Source organism: Schistocerca nitens, chromosome 7, assembly GCF_023898315.1.
Source record: "Schistocerca nitens isolate TAMUIC-IGC-003100 chromosome 7, iqSchNite1.1, whole genome shotgun sequence".
In the NCBI taxonomy this organism is placed as follows: domain Eukaryota; kingdom Metazoa; phylum Arthropoda; class Insecta; order Orthoptera; family Acrididae; genus Schistocerca; species Schistocerca nitens.
Window position 1 is genome coordinate 607,734,105 of NC_064620.1, and position 21,641 is coordinate 607,755,745.

The 21,641-nt window shown below is 44.2% G+C and overlaps 1 protein-coding gene across 1 annotated transcript in view; it reads left to right on the top strand.

Annotated features, from left to right (window-relative positions):
• The first annotated feature begins 206 nt into the window (after nucleotides 1–206).
• LOC126195770 (trichohyalin-like) overlaps nucleotides 207–21,641 on the top strand; it is a 173,089-nt gene continuing 151,654 nt past the window's right edge. The window contains exon 1 of the mRNA XM_049934402.1: nucleotides 207–383. Within this exon, the coding sequence (XP_049790359.1) occupies nucleotides 207–383 (177 nt within the window). The remainder of the gene's footprint in view (nucleotides 384–21,641) is intronic.

Consider the following 21,641-nt stretch of genomic DNA (forward strand, 5'->3'; position numbering starts at 1 on the left):
TCATCTTCATGGTGAGTAGTGCAAATACTACCTCCATTATCCACTTCATTATTCTCTGGATTGGGTCCGATTTACCCCCGAAAGTACCGCTGTTGTGAGTTTTGGATTTTGTAAGTTTCCGTCTGTACTCTCTGTACTTTGTTATATGAGCTGTACCCCTTAAAAAAGAATATGAGGAAAGTGAGACATGAGTAATACAACCAAAAATGGGAGTGGGTGAGAAGAGTTGGATAGAGAGAGGGAGGAAAGGTGTGGTGGTGGTGGTGGTGGTGGTGGTGGTGGTGGTGGTGGTGGTGGTGAAAAAGGGGTTGTGTAAATGGAGGGATGTCGAGATGTGTGGGAGGCAAGGTCTCATCTCTGGAGTCCATAAGAACTACTGTCTAGTGAGAGGATCCAAACAGCCCATGTCTTACATCAAGCACTGAGGCTCATGGAGTACACAGACCCTCCTACCTTATAGGTTTCCATGGACTCTAGAACTGGGAAATTACCCTGCAACACATCCCTACATACCTATATCTTACAGTACTTAACCTCTGTTAGCATATTCCTGCCATAATTCTTAATCATAATTATTTCAATGGGTTTCACACATGTTTCCTTTTTATCAAGTCTTATTATTTAGTTTATTACTTTTCTGCCTTTGTTCTTCTCCCTGCCCACACAGTGTCTTTCTTTTCTCACTCATAAAAACACTATTATGCCACTCCCACATAATCCATGATTACTTATCAACCTGTCATCTCTGCAGTGAACCAGGCACAGTGTTTACCAATGTACTATCTATAATGTAGTCTCTGACCACACCCCTCTCCATCCATCCCCCCCAGGGGGCCCACAACTCTTTTGTGGATACGTGTGTAGCGAGCACGGGACCCCGAGCTAATGTGGCCTTCCTTCCTTTCCGGGCTGCATACCGTCCCATTCCGCATCCTTCCCCATCCCCCACCTTCGCTCCCCCCCCCCCCCCCCTCTGGCTCATTCCTTCCCTTTCTCCCCCTCTGGGAGTATGGTTTGTGCCTACGTCTGGAGACGGACGCTCGTAAATGTACTGCATTCTTTGCCTTCCTTGCTTGTATGTCTTCATCCTTCCTTTGTCGTTCTCTTTTCCTTACCTCTTCTCTTTACCCTTTTCTCCGCTGCGGCATTTGAGACCTCTGTTCTTTCCTTTCCCTTTCTCTTTCTTCCTCCCTGTGCGTGTCTGAAGGCCGACACACGCCTTTTTGTGCGTAGCCGGTGACGGGGTAACGCGTAATTCCCCGCCCCGGGTAGACAGGTAGGACACGTACGTACCTCCTGGTAATGGTCAGGCCCAGGGAGGGGTGATTACCCGAGCTGATACCTTTCGAAAGTGCCGATTGGTCCGTCCGTCCATTTGTCGGGAGGTGTGACCTGAGGTGTGAACAATCACCAAAGGCGGGAGTGCCCTCGGAGAGGGCCCCCACAAAGGAGGAGTGCGCCATCGGAGACGCCGGTAATCAAGGGGGATTCTGCCGCAATAGTTTCCTCACCTTCCACTATGTCTGCTCACAAACGTAAGTTCACTGAGTCTCAGCCACAGTCAGTTCTTCCATCATTGCCACAGTTCCTTGTTGTTTCTCGGTCTGACGAAGGTCACGACTTCTCCACAGTCAACCCTTTCATTTTTCAGACAGGTGTCGACACAATTGCAGGTCCTGTTAAGTCTTGTTCCAGATTACGGAATGGCACCTTGTTGTTAGAAACAGTCAGTGCCCTCCAGGCACAAAAATTGCTGCGTACGTCACTGCTCCGGGTTGAAGTGCACCGCACTTTAAATTCCTCACGTGGAGTCGTTCATACACGCTCCCTTGATGGATTGTCTGACGAAGAAATTCAGCACTACCTGTCTGACCAGGGCGTAACGGCTGTTCATAGAGTTATGAAAAGGGTTGACACGAACATCATTCCAACCCGTACTGTCTTCTTGACATTTGACAGAGTTCAACTCCCATCGAAAATCGAAGCAGGCTATGAGATAATTTCCGTTCGCCCTTACGTCCTGAACCCTACGCGTTGCTATCAGTGTCAGCAGTTCAATGACACTAGCCAGTCCTGTTCCAATCCGGCCAAATGTGTTATGTGTAGCAAGGATGCCCATGAGGGTGCTTGTCCACCTCCATCCCCTCGCTGCAGCAACTGTATGGGTGACCACGCTGCTTCCTCTTGAGATTGTCCCGTTTTTAAGGACGAAAAGCTCATCCAGGAAATCAGAGTGAAGGAAAAGGTGTCAACCTTTACTGCTCGAAAATTATTCGCCAGTCGACAGCCCACCGTGTCTCAGACAGGAAAATACAGCACTGTCCTTGCTTCTCCTCGGCCAACAAAGGAGGCGGCCACGCAGACTTGCGACCTCGCCTTTAGAGCCACGGTCGTCAGATCGGCCAGCGCAAAGATCGCCCGTTCAACCTCACCACTTTCGCCTGCCCACTCTATGGCTCACTCTTCATCGGGTTCTGCTAAATCTCAAGCCCAAAAGTCAGACACCAAGACTTCGAAAAAAGAGCACACTCGTGAAGATTTTTTACGTACCCCAACTTAACAACCATCGGTTCCTCCTTCTTCTAAACATCATAATTCCAAGAAGGCTACAAAGAAACCCAGTTCATCTCCTTCTCCGCCAAGGCATGTCCCATCTACAGCACCTCCTGGCGGAAATCGCCCTCGGCCGTCTTATGTGTTGCCGAGGCGCACTGCTGGTGGCCGATCAATCGGCCGATCGCTGGTGGCAGGAGCTGCTCCTGACCAACCTATGGATCAGGATCTTCTGCCTTAAGCTGTATGCCGCTCCATGCTGTTGGTCGCAAGCTCTGAGCAGTCGAGTTGACAGCAACTTTTGTCACATCCCTCCATTTTCTGTTCACCCTATGTCCATTATCCACTGGAATATCCGCAGCATTAGAGCCAATCGGGATGAATTGTCGATCCTCTTACGATCCTACTCGCCGGTCATCTTCTGTCTTCAGGAAACAAAGCTGCGTCCCCATGACCACTTTGTTCTCCCTCATTTTCAGTCCGTCCGATATGATCTCCCCTCTGTTGAAGGCACTCCAGCCCATGGAGGACTCATGATTCTTCTCCATGATACTCTCCATTATCACCCAATCCATTTAAACACTTCCTTCCAAGCTGTCGCTGTCAGTCTTTCCCTTTCTGGATACACGTTCTCTCTTTGTACTGTATACATTCCATCGTCCACACCAATGGCACGAGCTGATCTCCTTCATCTTCTTGGTCAGCTTCCACCCCCCTATTTGCTGGTTGGGGACTTAAATGCCAACCACCCGCTTTGGGGATCTCCACATCCTTGTCCACGTGGCTCACTATTGCTAGACGTCTTCCACCAAGCGGATCTAATTTGCCTCAACACTGGGGTCCCCACATTTTTGTCTGCCTCCACGACAAATTTATCTCATTTGGACCTTGCGGTCGGTACTGTTCCGCTAGCTAGGCGCTTCGAATGGTTCACCCTTGATGATACACACTCGAGTGACCACTTTCCATGCGTCCTTAGACTGCAGCCTCAACTACCATATTTGCGGCCGCGATGCTGGAAGTTTGCCCAAGCTGATTGGACACTTTTTTCGTCTCTAGCGACATTCGATGACCGTCGCTTTCCCAGCGTCGACGATGAGATCGCACATATTACCGATGTTATTCTTACAGCTGCAGAACGTTCAATACCATGCACCTCCGAATTGCCTCGGCGCCCCCCAGTTCCTTGGTGGAACGAGGCATGCTGTGACGCAATACGTGAGCGGCGACGTGCTCTTCGCATTTTCCGACACCATCCTACTTTGGCCAACTGTATCCATTATAAGCAGTTCCGTGCGCAATGCCGTCGCGTCATCCGCGATAGCAAGAAGGCCAGCTGGAAATTCTTTATTAGCTCATTTAACACCTCGGAAGTTTGGAGTCGGCTTCGACGGTTCTCAGGCACGCCTAGTTTCTCCTCGGTCTCTGGGCTCACTGTCGCGCATGATACATTAGTGGACCCCGTCACAATTTCTAACACACTGGGTCAGCACTTTGCTGAGATTTCGAGCTCTTCAAATTACCCACCAGCGTTTCTCCCGAAGAAACGTACGGCGGAAGTGCGACATCCAGCTTTCTCCTCTCAAACTCGCGAAAGCTACAATACTGTTTTCTCCATGCGGGAACTCCAACATGCACTCTCTTCTTCTCGCTCCTCCGTCCCAGGACCGGATGGTATGCACGTCCAAATGTTGCTGCATTTATCAACCCATAGTCTGCATTACCTCCTTCACCTTTATAATCGAATTTGGACCGACAGTATTTTTCCCAGACGATGGCGGGAAGCTATCGTCGTTCCTGTTCCGAAACCTGGAAAGGACAAACATCTCCCCTCTAGCTATCGCCCCATTTCTCTCACGAGTAGTGTCTGTAACGTTTTGGAGCGTATGGTGAATTACCGTTTAGCTTGGTGGCTGGAATTCTGCAGTCTTTTTAACACCTGCCCAATGCGGATTCCGATAGCATCGTTCTGCTGTTGACCATCTTGTTGCTCTCTCCACTTATATCATGAACAATTTTCTCCGGAAACGCCAAACGGTATCAATATTTTTTGATCTGGAGAGAGCATACAGTACCTGTTGGAGGACAGGCATCCTCCACACACTGTTCTCTTGGGGCTTTCGACGCCGGCTGCCCCTTTTTCTTCGCGAATTTATGGCAGAGTGCTCATTTAGGATGTGGGTGAACACTACTCTCTCCCCTACTTTCTCCCAAGAAAACGGGGTACCCCAGGGCTCCGTGCTGAGTGTTGTACTGTTTGTCATCGCCATAAATCCAATTATGGATTGTCTCCTTCCTGATTTCTCGGGCTCCCTCTTTGTGGACGATTTTGCGATCTACTACAGCTCTCAACGGACCAGCCTTCTTGAACGACGTCTTCAAGGATGTCTCGATCGCCTCCACTCTTGGAGCATCGAAACCGGCTTCCGTTTTTCTCCCAGTAAGACCGTTTGTGTAAATTTTTGGCGATGAAAGGAGTTTCTTCCACCCTCCTTACATCTAGGACCTGTCAACCTTCCGTTTTCAGACGTCGCTAAATTCTTGGGTCTTATGTTTGACAGAAAACTGTGCTGGTCCTCCCACGTTTCCTATCTTTCGGCTCGCTGTCTGTGATCCCTCAGCACCGTCCGTGTCCTGAATCGTACCTCCTGGGGAGCGGACCGAGTGGTCCTTCTCTGCCTCTATCACGCCTTAGTGTGCTCGAAATTGGATTATGGAAGCATAGTCTACTCCTCTGCTCGGCCGTCTATTCTTCGGTGTCTCGACTCTATCCACCATCGTGGATTACGATTAGTGTCTGCAGCTTTTTACACCAGCCCTGTGGAAAGCCTTTATGCTGAGACCACTGAACCTCCGTTGTCCAATCGGCGAGCAGTCCTTCTGAGTCGATATGCTAGCCATCTGTCTTCCCTGCCTGCTAATCCAGCCCATGACATTTTTTTCGACGCCTCCTTTGATGTAGGGTATGCAGGCCGCCCCTCCTGCCTACTACCACCGGGATTCCATTTCCGTCAACTGCTCCATTCTCTTTCCTTCCGTTTTCCTAAAACCTTCTTGACAACTTGGGGTACAGCACCGCCTTGGCTCAGTCCCCGGATCTGCCTGCTCCGTGACCTTTGTCGATTTCCCAAGGATGGTACTCCTTCACTTGTTTATCGTCGGGCATTTGCTGCTCTATGTGCACAAATGATGGACGCCACATTTATTTACACCGACGGCTTGAGAACATCGTTTGTTGCAGGGAGTGCCTATATTGTTGGCGACACCCCAAATCACTTTCGGCTTCCCGATCAGTGTTCGGTTTATACTGCGGAGCTTTACACTGTTGTCCAGGCTGTCCACTACATCCGCCGCCATCAGCGGATACAGTACGTTATCTGCTCAGATTCTCTCAGCTCTCTCCTCAGTCTCCAAGCTCTTTACTCTGTGCACCCTCTGGTCCACCGGATTCAGGACTGTCTGCACTTGCTCCACCTGGGGGGCGTCTCGGTGGCGTTCCTCTGGCTCCTGCGACACATTGGTATCTGTGGAAATGAGGCGGCCGATATTGCGGCCAAGGCTGCAGTCTCTCTTCTTCAGCCGGCTATTCGATCGATTCCTTTCGCCAATCTACGGAGCGTTTTATGTCATCGTGTTGTTCATTTATGGCACGTGCATTGGTCGACACTTCCCCATAATAAATTGCGGGACGTGAAAGCTCTTCCTTGTGCTTGGACCTCTTCCTCCCGAATGCGTCATCGGGAGGAGGTAATTTTAACTAGACTCCGGATAGGGCACTGTCTTTTTAGCCATCGACATCTTTTAAGCGGCAATCCTCCCCTACTCTGTCCCCACTGCTCTCAGCTGTGGACGGTAAGACACCTTTTAATTGAGTGCCCCTATTTTAATCCGTTACGCTCCCGTCTACAGCTATCGCCTGATATATCGTCAATTTTAGCAGATGACATGCGCTCAGCCGATCGCGTTCTCGAGTTTACTAGTGCCAGTGAAATGACGTCAGTCATTTGAAGCTTTTTTTGGGGACAACCAAACCCTTTCTGTAGTGGATTTTTATGCCTTCCTTCTGCTTTTAGTTTCTCCAATTTTATGACTTTCGTTCCCATTGCTGCTGGTTTCCATTTTCGGTTTTTTACTGTTTCCTAAGTCATGGGCCGGGCGCTAATGACCATAGCAGTTTTGCGCCCTAAAAAACCAAAACAAAAAAACAAAAAACAAAAAAACCCTCTCCATCCCCTCCTTTCCCTACCCTCTTCATCTTTGTATCTCCTCATCCTTACAACAATTGATTCTCATTTCAGTGATCCACGCTTCGTACCTTCCTCAACCTGTATCAGTTTCTTCCATGAGGGAAGAGGTAACAGTTCAGAAAGCTAGGACAGAAATACTTGTCTGTCAGCACTACTAATACCACCACTACTTAATGTAGGTGCTGGCCAGATTTTCTTTCATATTTTTGTAATAGTCTTGCATGCGCTTTACTTTCAGTGAAATATACTATGTAGGAAAAAGGAGGTTATGCTGATGGAAGGTTAAATGTAGAAGGGTAGGGGTGTGAGACTATATGCTGACGAGCATACAGAGAGTATAGAGAGAAAACTACAAAATCCAAACTCGCAGCAGTGCTGGGTCTGATCCAAATGACCCATGGTTGCCACTCAACTCTGTAGAGCTGTGCTATAGAGGCCCATGCAACTGCATGGCAGATCACTCAGAGGTGGGTAGTCCTCATATGTCTGTTCCTGAATTTGGCCTATTTGATGGTTGTCGCCTGTATGTAAAGGAGCAATGTTGAGAATCTCAGTTAGTGAGCAATATCCCATTTCTCCCTCTCCCACTGACATACCTTCAGATACTTAAAGCCAACTGCTTCTACTACTTCTCATGTGGCTACAATAAATTGCAGAATTTTAAGCTATGGCTTATTGCTATCTAATTAAACACACTGTAGTGAGGTACACGTGATGGAGGAGCTGGATGTGATGGGAAATTTAAAGCTGTTGCCTGAGTTCCCCCACACTGTACTTTCTCCTGTGTGAAATACTGCTTCAGAGGAGCATTTGTGGGATGATAGGGATGCTGGTGACTCTGCTTGTGATATACCAGTATGAAATGACCAGCAGTTTTAGAGAGTTATGTGAGCAGTGCTGAGCCTTGACAGAGCTGTGTTCAAATGATTCTCAGTCCAGGCAGAAGTGTTTCTAAATTTCGGCCCCAAGTGTCAACATCACCAGTATACAGGCTGATTATGAGCTGACAAAGCTTTCAAGTTGTTGTCATTTGGTGGTAATCTTAATTGTTTTCCATGAAGTGCCCATATGATCCTAGAGACAGTTACCCTGTGGTCAGCTGCATGACTTTGAAACAGTTTACATTTTATCAGTTAGAAATCTTGTATAGCTCCTCCAACATCACAGATGAATCACTACTAATCATAATTTCAAATATATTTAACATACAATAAAATATTCTAAAGTGATACTTGTATAGTGACATTAGGATATTTGTATTGACCCTAATGTGTCCCCTTCAACCTTACTGAGGTATTACAAGCTCTCCTCATATTAATTAATAATCTGCTTTCGTAGCACAGTGAGAAAGTATGATACCTGAACCAACAATAGGATGTCTGAAACCTGTTTAAAAGACATGTCAACCTCAACTGTGCTGATGGGGGTGAACTGCAAAGTTATAGCAGTTGTTTGTGAACTATCTTTATGTGCAGTACACATGTTGTACTGCTCTTGCTCAGGTATTCAAGGCTACATTTGATTGGGTTAATGTTTGCTGTGCTGCAAGTAGGTATGAGATCTCTTTTGTTTTATTATTAAAAAAGCTTAAACTACAAAAAGAAAAAGGTAAAACCACTCTCAATGCACAGTATGAATTAGTGGTGAATATTAATATACAAGAAGTTGAGAGATGAACTATAGCTGGATGTGGTAAATATCTAACATGGTATTGTTTCATATTGCTTTGATGAATTTCTTAGGGAGGACCAATCAGCAAAGGGAGAACTATAATCTGATGTGTGTTTCTGATACACTTGTCTGCTTCCATTATGTCTTCCATGGGTACAACTTAATTAATAGGTTTTTATAGCAGCTATCAGTATTATATAGAATCTCATGGCTGAAAAAATCATTTCAAAACATGATACCTTTCAAACAATTTCCTTAAAAAAAATTGTGCCAATTTGAGTAGTAGTTTTAGAGTGGTGCCATTTTCTTTTTAAATAAACAGCAAATATGCACCTAAATGTGTTCAAACCATTGCACAGAATCTGTTTTTGATTGTTAGCGTGTTCTCCAAGCTTCTATGGAATGTCACCAGCAGTTGTATCTCGTGGGATCTAAGGAATGTGCAAAAGCAGTGATTTTCTAATTTTTTAAATAAAAGGTGAGATGTGGTTTTAAATGGTACTTCAACTTACTCATTGGAAACTCCAGTGAGGAATATTTAAAGTGTTGGGAAAGACAGATAGCTACTTCCTGTAAAGAAGACACATTAATTTGCAGACAGGCACAATTGAAAGGCACTTAAATAAACCTTTTGGCCACAGCCTCAATCAGTAAGGGAGACACACATCATTAGTATACACAAATAAGGACACTTCATGTACACGACTGCCGACTCGGGTATCTCAGGCCAGAGTGTTGATGGAGTTGGCAGTCATGTATCTGTCTTTTCCTACATTGTTGATACTTTAGCTCAGGGCAGTTACATTTGACAAGAAACACATGGGACTTCAAATGAGGTTTGTGCTGTGAGTTTCTCCATGATAGGCCATGTGGATAGACAGATCCTAAATGTTAAAGTTTTGTAATGATTATCCAGTATACCACTTAGACTGTGGCTGTTTTTATGATTTTGTGTGATCTATTTACCTGAAGATACCATCCAGTATAACAGAATAAGGTGACAGTTGAGACCTATAGAATGGCATTCATTCTTGGCCCGTTCACAGAAGTCTTCTCAAAATAATGGAAGCAGTTTATGTTGATGCACAGACAATACTCAGTGTGTCCAGACCTTGTATCTCCTAATGTACTCTGACACTCTGGCCATAGAGCTTACTTCAGAGCAGGACTTCATCACTGAAGAAAACTCGAATCCTGTCAATGAGATCCCAGGAAAAAGACATGTTAAGAGATGCTGAACACTAATTTTTCAATCTTTATCCCAGATTAAATTCCAGATCTTCCCACAGTGTGAGGACAGACTACAGCCTTCTGTCAGATGGGGACTTGATGCTTGGTAGTCCTGTTGGTGTCAGTGGAGAGTTGTAGGATATGTGCCGGTACTGTGTTATTTCTTCTTCTTCTTCCTTCTTATTTATTTCTCCTTACTTTTTCTTTCTTTCTTTCTTTCTCCTTCTCTCATCATCAAATCTCTCTCTCTCTCTCTCTCTCTCTCTCTCTCTCTCTCTCACACTCACACACACACACACACACACACACACACACACACACACACACTCACTCCTGGAGAACCAGTGACACCCAAGCAATGTTGCTGTAGGCTTACTGGACCTGGAGCAATCATTTTCATTCATAAATGATAGTTCAAATTTTTCTACCCAAACATCCACTGAATTTTTTCTCCTCCACTAGTGAAAACAAAACATTCACGAGAGAATGTAGGCAGGAAGTTGACTTTAAAAATTAAGTACACAAGGTAGAAAGCTTAACAAAACAGGAATCTTTATTCAAACCAAAGAGTGAACAAAATGAGTACAGAAGATCAAAATGTAAACTTAAATGAGTCTCAGTGTTACAAAGTGGAGGAGGGTGATGATAATGACAATAATATAAAAGCTGGGTTTGTTAATTCCCTGTTAGTGTGAGTGGTATCAAGGATTGATAAGCATTCCCCATTTGTTGTACATGACGATTGTTTTGTTGTTTCAGGTGAGGACTAATCACAGAGGGGTAACTTTTTAAATGAAAGGTTTGACACCAGATCACTGATTACTCGTTCATTTATTTAATACAGATCACTTGCACTTTTACTGCTATGAACAAATTTTCATAACTGGTGAATGGGCTGACTAGTATGAAATTCTGGTTGAATTAATTTGTGCATATCTTGTCTGCTACAACTCTTTGTTTTGCTAATGGGGTAACTCTTTATTTGAAGTATTTGTCACCTTTTGTATCTTTTTATGTCTGTCTGGTACAAAGCATAATTAAGCTCTGAGTGTTGTTGATAATTATTGATATGTCTTTATTTACATTTTCAGGTTTGCCTAATGAAATTAAAAAGAAATTTCAATTTGGAATACCAAGATTCTGGAAGTTATATACGGATAATTGGAGAAAGAATGAAGGTAATTAAATTAATTTTTTGTTTTTGCTATTTTGAAGGTTATTTACTTACAGTTTGTAATGAACTCAGTATTGGCATAACATTCTGGATTACTCTCTCATTTTGATCTGCCAAGGGGAAGGACACTGTGATAAAATGATAGAATAACCAATTCACTGTAAGGCTTACATTAAGATTTTGTATCACGTGAAACATACACAAAGATTACTAAACTACTACATACAATCATTTCAACACAGGTCTCAAATAAAATACTGTACAACACAAATGGTGCTGGCTATACATGAATATTAAGTTCTGTTATACAATTCACTAATCATCAGTGTCAGACCCATGGACCTTCCCTGTATGTCATAAGAGGCAACTAATAGGAGTTTCTTCAGATTGGGTAAAACTTTTTACCTTGGCCATGCGACAATTCTTCAGACATTAGAAGGTTTCACTCTTTTTCACTTTTCACTTTATCTCATTTCCCCCTCACATTCTTTGGTTTCTGACATTCTGGTCACCTTTTTTGGGTTTGACATGTGCTTTCCAAATGTGCAGGCCATTTGGGGAAGGATGCCTTACTGTGGTGCATTACCTCTCCACTGTGCGTTGTTGTCATTTGTACCTATCAATCAAGTGGATCTACCTCTGCACCCAAAATCCAGCATGGTAGCCAGTTCATAATTGTTCAGTTGTCATGTACCCTCTCAGTGGTAGCTCCCTGATAACACAGAGATTGCACTACAGATGTCTGAGCTGTGAACTCCACATGTCAGCCTAGGAGTAGATGCCTGCTCACTTCAGAGTACTGAGACTTTGTGAAACGGCTATTGTGCCAGGTGGCCTTTGCCTCAGCGGGCTGCCACTCGTGGGGAGAGCCTCCAACTGAATTAAGCAGTATTGGGGCAGATGATCTGCAATGAATGAATCAAACTTAATGGTGTTTGTGCAAACATGGCCCTCTTATCAATCAGGAACAGTGATTTTAATGCAGAAGTTTACAATCCTACAGGATTTCTATCATTGACCAAGCCTCAAGATGAGAGCCAGGCGAGGAGAAATGGAAGTGGACATTGTGCTGAGATCTCAGTTCATTCACAAACTGATGGCAGCTCTATCCCTGTGATGAGGCCAATCTTTTTCATTGAAAATATTGAAGATTGGTTTGGAGAGGTTGTAGCAATAGAGAAGATGAGAAATTGACCTTTGCTGATCAAAACATCACCTGCCAACCAGTCAAGGACCTGTGTCAAGTTAACAAAGATACCAGTCACAATTTCTCCTCGTAATAACCTCAATAGAATTCTGGATGTGGACTTCCGTTGGGACCTAATACTACAAATTGATGAAGAGCTGCATACTAATCTGCCATGGCACTGAGCCCATTTTGTTTGCCACATCCAGAAGGGACCCGAGGATAATAAAGCACACTGGAGCTTTTATCCTTTCCTTCAGTGGGAACATTTTACCTGAGGAGTCTATGGTCACAGTTTGTAGGTGTGATGTCAGGCCTTGTATCCCTCCTCTAATACAATGTTTTAAATGCCAAAGGTTTGGTAGGGTGCGTGGATGTGTGCCCCATGAGGGCAACCATTGTGACAAACCCTCTATGTGTGTGAACTGTCCTGAACTGCATCCTCCTCATTCATCATAATGGTAGTAACCATTATGATGAATGAGGAGGGAGAGGAAAATAAACATTGATCACTTGTCTTACCAAGATGCAAGGAAAAAGTTTCAAAGACTTCATATGACTAATATGGCTTCAAATTTTGTGACTGTGATGTCCACACCTCACATAATAAAGTCTTGGATGACACCTCCTTGTCATGGTCATATTCCAGTGACTGTCCCACATTTTGGAGGAGGGAATGTCAGTTACATTATCTACCCCTATGCCACTCACTCTCATCAGAGGCTCTCCCCGTGAGTGCCACTCCGCCGTGTCAGGGGCTACCTGGCATAGTAGCTGTTGCCCGGAGTCCCAGTACCCCAAAGTGGACAGGCACCTACTGCTTGACTGACACATGTGAAGGTGGCACCCTCACAAGACAAGAAACAACAGCCACAGGCTGCTGGCTAAAGGATAGTATGCTCTTCTTGAACTGGGTATGCAGCCCAATTATCTTAACCCTGATTCAAAGGCACATCCATGGTGATCTTTGTGACTACAACCATTTTCATATATTTCTCTCCCTCTACACTCACAGATATCTAGAATATTCTCACTGTTGGTCATTTTGGAAAGTTGAGTGGCAGGCCATCTCCTCTGCAATCACTTTTGCAGCCAATTGTGTGATGGATATTGACAAATTGGTATAGGACACTATCACCTGTGCTGCATCAGCAACAGTACTCCCTACTTCTCAGGCTCATCCTGATGGCCACCAGTGCTGTGGTGGTCTGAAGATGTAACTGCAGCTATCAGGAAATGCTGCAGACTGCTTCAGTGGCACAAGCACCAGCCCACTAGGGATAATTTAGTAGCATTTGAGAGACTTCAGATGAACGCATGGTTTTTAATAAAGAAAAGGAAGCAGGAATGTTGGGAGCAACATATCTCAACTATGCAATCCCACAGCCCATCGTCCCAAGTATTGATTAAACTCTGCTGTATATACAGCAATCCACCACCCATGGTGTCTGTCAGTAGTAACACTAGCACTGATCCAGTGGTACTTGCTAAAAGTATTGCAGCACACTTCACTGAAGTGTCCACTTCCAGTAATTACAATCCTCATTTCCTGACCTGGAAACATCTTGTTAAGTTCCACCTGCTATCTTTCCAAGTACATCTCTATCATACAGTGTCCCCCTTACTGAATGGGAGCTTCACAGTGCTTTGGCAGTGTGCAGAGATACAGCCTCTGGACCTGAATAAATTCATTGGCAAATTCTCAAACATCGTCTTGCCAGCACCATGAAACATATCCTCAGGCTTTTTAATTGGATTTGGCAGGAGGGAGTATTTCCCTCTCAGTGGTGGAAAAGCGTTATTATTCCTGTCCTGAAACCAGGAAAGGACTCGCATATTTTCAAGGAAAGACTAACTATTGGCCAATCTCCCCGTTAAATGGACTGTGTAATTTATTTGAATAAATGGTTCATCATTTTGTTGGTGCCTTGAAACCAGAGGACATATATTGTGATTCCAAAGTGGCATTTGGGCTTTCCAGTCTACCACAGATCATCTGGTTCATTTGAAATCCATAGTGTGCAGTGCTTATGTGAATCACCATCATCAGATTGCTGTGTCCCTTGACCCACAGAAGGCATCTGGTGACATTACATCGTATCTATGCTGCAGGAGTGCAGATTCCAGGGCAGTTTACTCACTTCTATCCAGAATTTCCTATCTCTCCAATTTTTTCAGCTCTGGATAGGTTAGACCTTCAGTATCCGATATGTGCAGGAAACTGGAGTTCCTCAGGGATTGGTTCCTAGTGTAATGCTGTTTGCTATCTCATCAATGGTATTGTAAATTCAGTAGGCCCCACAGTCTCTGCATCAGTGTATGTGGACAATCTTGGCCTTCAGGGGCTGTCTGGAGAGCACATGGTTGGGACCTTAATCACAGCTATAAATTTTCTGCTGCAAAATCACAAGTTATTCATTTTTGTCAACTTCGGTCTGGGCACCTGCACCCATAAATTTACCTTGGTGACCAGTTACTTCGTCATTGAAGCTTTCCAATTGTTAGGTATTTTATTTCACCACAGGCTAACTTGGCTGCCACATGTCTGCTGACTTGAGGCAACTTGCACGAAGAAACTGAACGACCTCTGTTTACTTAGTCTCTCTTTGTGGGGCACGGGCTGCACAGTACTTAAGAGATTTTACAAAGTACTGATTTTATCCCACTTGGACTACAGATGTGCTGCCTATGGGCGAGAAGCACCATCTGTACTGAACTTGCTTCACCCTGTTGTACACACAGTTGTGCGGTTGGCTTTAGGGGGCTCCTGTATGAGCCCTGCTGACAAATTTCTAGCTCCGGTCACTCAACTCTGTTCCACAACTAGCAGTCCAAACTGTTTTTGCATCACCCAAAACTGGGAAGGTTAGCTGTGTTTTGACTTGATATTGTAATGAAGGACCTCCAACAGCATCCATTAGTCTGTGTCCCTAGAGCTCCCTCTCAACACACCTGTAGCCTGTATTCTGTCCAGTGTTATGGATGGTCCTCCTTTGTAATCCCAAGTAGGATGCTTATCCTACACTTCTCAAACACCTTTTTCTTTCAGTCTTTCATGATTATTGTAATTAAATATGTATCCACACAGATGGTCCAAAAGTACATGACAGAATCAGTTAGTTTTGCACATAAGGGGACATTAGAAGCACTGGTGTTTGTGTTACCCTCATCATTTCATCATTATTTGTGAAAGTGCTGAGATTGGACAGTGTAATGACTGGGAACGTCTACAGCTGCTGATAACTGTGCATTTAAGCACCCCACAAACTAGTTCAAATGGTTCAAATGGCTCTGAGCACTATGGGACTCAACATCTTAGGTCATAAGTCCCCTAGAACTTAGAACTACTTAAACTTAACTAACCTAAGGACATCACACACACCCATGCCCGAGGCAGGATTCGAACCTGCAACCGTAGCAGTCCCGCGGGTCCGGACTGCAGCGCCAGAACCGCGCGGCCACCGCGGCCGGCCACAAACTAGTAATCATAATAATAATCATCCTCATGAGATGCACTCACTACCAAGTGCCTGCAGTGTATTCACTGAAGAGGTGGTTGCTATTTCTCAGGCTTTGCAGTACATCAAATCCCAAGCCACAACAAACTTTCTCATCTGTATTGATTCCATAAGTTGCTTAAAGGTAATAACCCTGTGCTATACCAAGAATCCTTTGGTCACCAAATCCAGGCACTACTTGCCAATTCTGCAGCTCTGGAAAGACAGTGATCTTTATCTGGCCACCAAGACCCATAAGTATTCCAGGAAATGAACTTGTCAACTGTCTAGCTAAAGATGGAACTACAGGAGATCAATTTTATGTCAAGATAGCAGGCACAGACCTGAAGATTACATCTTCAACAAAATATCGTGAAGCTCTGGGATGGGTTAAACAAATTATTGGGAGACCTGCAATGAAATAATGCCGGTGGCACATGTAAAATTCTTTTGTAAGTCCTAAAATCACAAGAGGAGGGGGTTGCAGTGTTGGAAGGGGGCAGGGAACTGTACATTTGGAACACAGAATTGTATAGAAGTCAAATACATACTATGGGAAAACCAGAAATGTTAAGGATCAAAGTGTTTGAGATGTGATTCTACAGAAGACCATTGAAAATTCAGTGGACTGATGTCATAAGGAGTTTCACCATAGAAAAATAGACAAGAAGGAACAAAATGATAGGTCATGTGTTCAGAGAGCAATGAGTAACTTCCATCATACTAGAGGGATCTATAGAGGGTAAAAACTTCAAGGAGAGGGCGAATATTGGAATATATCCAGAAAATAATTGGTTGTGTTACACTCTGTGATGAAGTTGTTGGAGAAGGAGACGAGTTCATGGTGGGCTACACGAAATGACTTGGAAGACCGTTGAATGTCACCATTCTCTGTGAACGCTCATGAATCATGTGCAACAAATTTTATAAGAGAAGTCTTGTTCTGTAAACCTTTAGATAAAATACCTAACACCTTAATCAGTTGTCTAAACGATAATCAAAGGGAAAATACCACATGTTATTCTTATGGCATCCTATTGTACAATTAAGTCATGGTTGTTGTTGTTGTTGTTGTTGTTGTTGTTGTTGTTGTCTTCAATCCAGAGACTGGTTTGATGCAGCTCTCCATGCTACTCTATCCTGTGCAACCTTCTCCATCTCCCAGTACTTACTGCAACCTACATCCTTCTGAATCTGCTTAGTGTATTCATCTCTTGGTCTCCCTCTACGAATTTTACACTCCATGCTGCCCTCCAATGCTAAATTTGTGATCCCTTGATGCCTCAAAACATGTCCTACCAACTGGTCCCTTCTCCTAGTCAAGTTGCGCCACAAACTTCTCTTCTCCCCAATTCTATTCAATACCTCCTCATTAGTTATGTGATATACACATCTAATCTTCAACATTCTTCTGTAGCACCACATTTCAAAAGCTTCTATTCTCTTCTTGTCCAAACTATTTATCATCCATGTTTCACTTGAGTGCATGGCTACACTCCATACAAATACTTTCAGAAATGACTTCCTGACACTTAAATCTATACTCGATGTTAACAAATTTCTCTTCTTCAGAAACACTTTCCTTACCATTACCAGTTTACATTTTATATCCTCTCTACTTTGACCATCATCAGTTATTTTGCTTCCCAAATAGCAAAACTCCTTTACTACTTTAAGCGTCTCATTTCCTAATCTAATTCCCTCAGCATCACCCGACTTAAATAAACTACAATCCATTATCCTCATTTTGCTTTTGTTGATGTTCATCTTATATCCTCCTTTCAAGATACTGTCCATTCCATTCAGCTGCTCTTCCATGTCCTTTGCTCTCTCTGACAGAATTACAATGTCATAGGCGAACCTCAAAGTTTTTATTTCTTCTCCATGGATTATATTACCCACTCTGAACTTTTCTTTTATTTACTTTATTGCTTGCTCAATATACAGATTGAATAACATCGGGGAGAGGCTACAACCCTGTCTCACTCCCTTCCCAACCACTGCTTCCATTTCATACCCCTCGACCCTTCTAACTGCCATCTGGTTTCTGTACAAATTGTAAATAGCCTTGCGCTCCCTGTATTTTACCCCTGCCACCTTCAGAATTTGAAAGAGAGTATTCCAGTCAACATTGCCAAGAGCTTTCTCTAAGTCTACAAATGCTAGAAATGTAGGTTTGCCTTTCCTTAATCTATTTTCTAAGATAAGTTGTAGGGTCAGTATTGCCTCACGTGTTCCAACATTTCTGCGGAATCCAAACTGATCTTCACCAAGCTCAGCTTCTCCAAGTTTTTCCATTCGTCTGTAAAGAATATGCGTTAGTATTTTGCAGCTGTGACTTATTATCTGATAGTTCGGTAATTTTCTCATCTGTCAACACCTGCTTTCTTTGGGATTGGAATTATTATATTATTCTTGAAGTCTGGGGTATTTCGCCTGTCTCATACATCTTGCTCACCAGATGGTACAGTTTTGTCAGGACTGATTCTCACAAGGCCGCCAGTAGTTCTAATGGAATGTTGTCTACTCCCGGGGCCTTGTTTTGACTCAGGTCTTACAGTGCTCTGTCAAACTCTTCACGCAGTATTACATCTCCCATTTCATTTTCATCTACATCCTCTTCCATTTCCATCATATTGTCCTCAAGAACATCGCCCTGTATAGACCCTCTATATACTCGTTCCATCTTTCTGCTTTCCCTTCTTTGCTTAGTTCTGCGCTCTTGATATTCATACAAGTGGCTCTCTTTTCTCCAAAGGTCTCCTTAATTTTCCTGTAGGCAGTATCTATCTTACCCCTAGTGAGATAAGCCTCTACATCCTTACATTTGTCCTCTAGCCTTCCCTGCTTAGCCATTTTGCACTTCCTGTCAATCTCATTTCTGAGACGTTTGTATTCCTTTTTGCATGCTTCATTTACTGCGTTTTTATATTTTCTCCTTTCATCAATTAATTCAATATTTCTTGTGTTATCCAAGGATTTCTATTAGCCCTCATCTTTTTACCTACTTGATCCTCTGCTGCCTTCACTACTTCATCCCTCATTCTTCTTCTAGTGTATTTCTTTCCCCCATTCGTGTCAATTGTTCCCTTATGCTCTCCCTGAAACTCTGTACAACCTCTGGTTCTTTCAGTTTATCCAGGTCCCATCTCCTTAAATTCCCACCTTTTTGCAGTTTCTTCGGTTTTAATCTACAGGTCATAACCAATAGATTGTGGTCAGAGTCCACATCTGCCCCCCTGGATATGTCTTACAATTTAAAACCTGGTTCCTATATCTCTGTCTTACCATTATATAATCTATCTGATAGCTTCTAGTATCTCCAGGATTCTTCCAAGTATACAACCTTCTTTCATGATTCTTGAACCAAGTGTTAGCTATGATTAAGTTATGCTCTGTGCAAAATTCTACCAGATGGGTTCCTCTTCCATTTCTCTCCCCCAATCCATATTCACCCACTATGTTTCCTACTCTCCCTTTTCCTACTCTCGAATTCCAGTCACCCGTGACTATTAAATTTTCGTCTCCCTTGATTACCTGAATAATTTCTTTTGTCTCATCATACATTTCATCCATTTCTTCATCATCTGCAGAGATCGTTGGCATATGAACTTGTAATACTGCAGTAGGCATGGGCTTCATGTCTATCTTGGCCTCACTAATGCATTCACTACGTAGTAGCTTACCTGCACTCCTATTTTTTTTATTCATTATTAAACCTACTTCTGCATTACCCCTATTTGATTTTGTATTTATAACCCTGTATTCACCTGACCAAAAGTCTTGTTCCTCCTGCCACCGAACTTCACTAATTCCTACTGTACCTAACTTCAACCTATCCATTTCCCTTTTTAAATTTTCTAACCTACCTGCCCGATTAAGGGATCTGACATTCCACGCTCTGATCCGTACAACTCCAGTTTTGTTTCTCCTGATAATGACGTCCTCTTGAGTAGTCCCCGCCTGGACATCCAAATGGGGGACTATTTTACCTCCGGACTATTTTACCTCCGGAATATTTTACCCAAGAGGACACCATCATCATTTAACCATGCAGTAAAGCTGCATGCCCTGGGGAAAAATTACGGCTGTAGTTTCCCCTTGCTTTCAGCCGTTCGCAGTACCAGCACAGCAAGGCCGTTTTGGTTTTATGTTACAAGGCCAGATCAGTCAATCATCCAGACTGTTGCCCCTGCAACTATTGAAAAGGCTGCTGCCCCTCTTGAGGAACCACATGTTTGTCTGTCCTCTCAACAGATACCCCTCCATTGTGGTTGCACCTACAGTACCGCCATCTGTATTGCTGAGGCACACAAGCCTCCCCACCAATGGCAAGGTCCATGGTTCATGGGGGTAGGAAGTATTGCTTATGTAATCCAATTCTCTCAGAACCGCCATCTTCAATAAAACGACATCCTGTTACACTTTTCAGACTTGATAATCTGTCTAAAAGACACTATCCACTCTGTTCAACTGATCTTCCAAATACTTTGCCTCCTATGACAATTCAAATTCATTTGCAAACCTAAAGTGGATTTTTTCTTCTTCTTCTTGCTTGTTGTCTTTGTCCTACAATCTATAGCTGTGTAAACCATTCTGTGTGAGTCCATTGCTGCGGCCAAGACCTTTGATATGGGCACATTACACGAGATTGGTTTCAGTACCCTCCATGCATTCCTTGAAATGGTATTGTATTCTAAAGCTACACTTTCTGAACATTATTTCAAATTATATGCCTCTGTTTGTTAAAAATATCCACATCTTTTCATCATAACTTTCTTCAATTAGCCTAGCATCTAACTATGGAACATTCACATGAATGTCACAGATCCTTGTTTTTTTTTAGGAGTTAACCTATCCCATTACCTTTATGTACCTTTGCTTTGCAAATGGAGCAATTTTGTTCCTATTTTTTTGTGTCTAAAAATTTGTCCACTGTTTCTGATTTGTAGTTGCCTGTACAAAACTTTTAGTAATCATATTACTGGGACATACTTTTGATAATAGGCTTAAGAGCTGAATAATTATTCATCACTTACACATATTTTAAAGTGCGTTAATGTAGCTTGTGGGGAACAACAATAATTCCTGTCTTGATACTCCATAACCAGGACTGCAATCCCAGCTTGATTATGTATGTACACTTCTGTACCTACTTAACCTCTACACTGAAATACAGTTTGTACTATACACCATGAGGGAATCAAATGAAGTATATAAATGGTCATTTTGTATGGAAGACACCTGGGGAATGAACTACTCATCAAACCAAATTATTTGGGAAAGGAAGTTCTTGACCACATTAGATATATTATGAAGGTAGCCCCTTCCTATCTGCTATTTTTTGCTGACCTTTCAAATTGACCAGGCTGACCCAATGTCAGATTGTCTTTCGACTGGGTTCGGTAAATTTTAGATTACTGTGAGTGCCTGTTGCATCTAGTGGGTGATATAAGTGTGTACAGCATCTAAGAACCACTGTTAGAAAAAATTCTCTACAGTGCATGGTATTGTTGCATAAGTCTCTACCCCCCCTCTACCGGCACCCCCCCTCTACCGGCACCCCCCCTCTACCGGCACCCCCCCTCTACCGGCACCCCCCCTCTACCGGCACCCCCCCTCTACCGGCACCCCCCCTCTACCGGCACCCCCCCTCTACCGGCACCCCCCCTCTACCGGCACCCCCCCTCTACCGGCACCCCCCCTCTACCGGCACCCCCCCTCTACCGGCACCCCCCCTCTACCGGCACCCCCCTCTACCGGCACCCCCCCTCTACCGGCACCCCCCCTCTACCGGCACCCCCCCTCTACCGGCACCCCCCCTCTACCGGCACCCCCCCTCTACCGGCACCCCCCCTCTACCGGCACCCCCCCTCTACCGGCACCCCCCCTCTACCGGCACCCCCCCTCTACCGGCACCCCCCCTCTACCGGCACCCCCCCTCTACCGGCACCCCCCCTCTACCGGCACCCCCCCTCTACCGGCACCCCCCCTCTACCGGCACCCCCCCCTCTACCGGCACCCCCCCTCTACCGGCACCCCCCCCCTCTACCGGCACCCCCCCCCCTCTACCGGCACCCCCC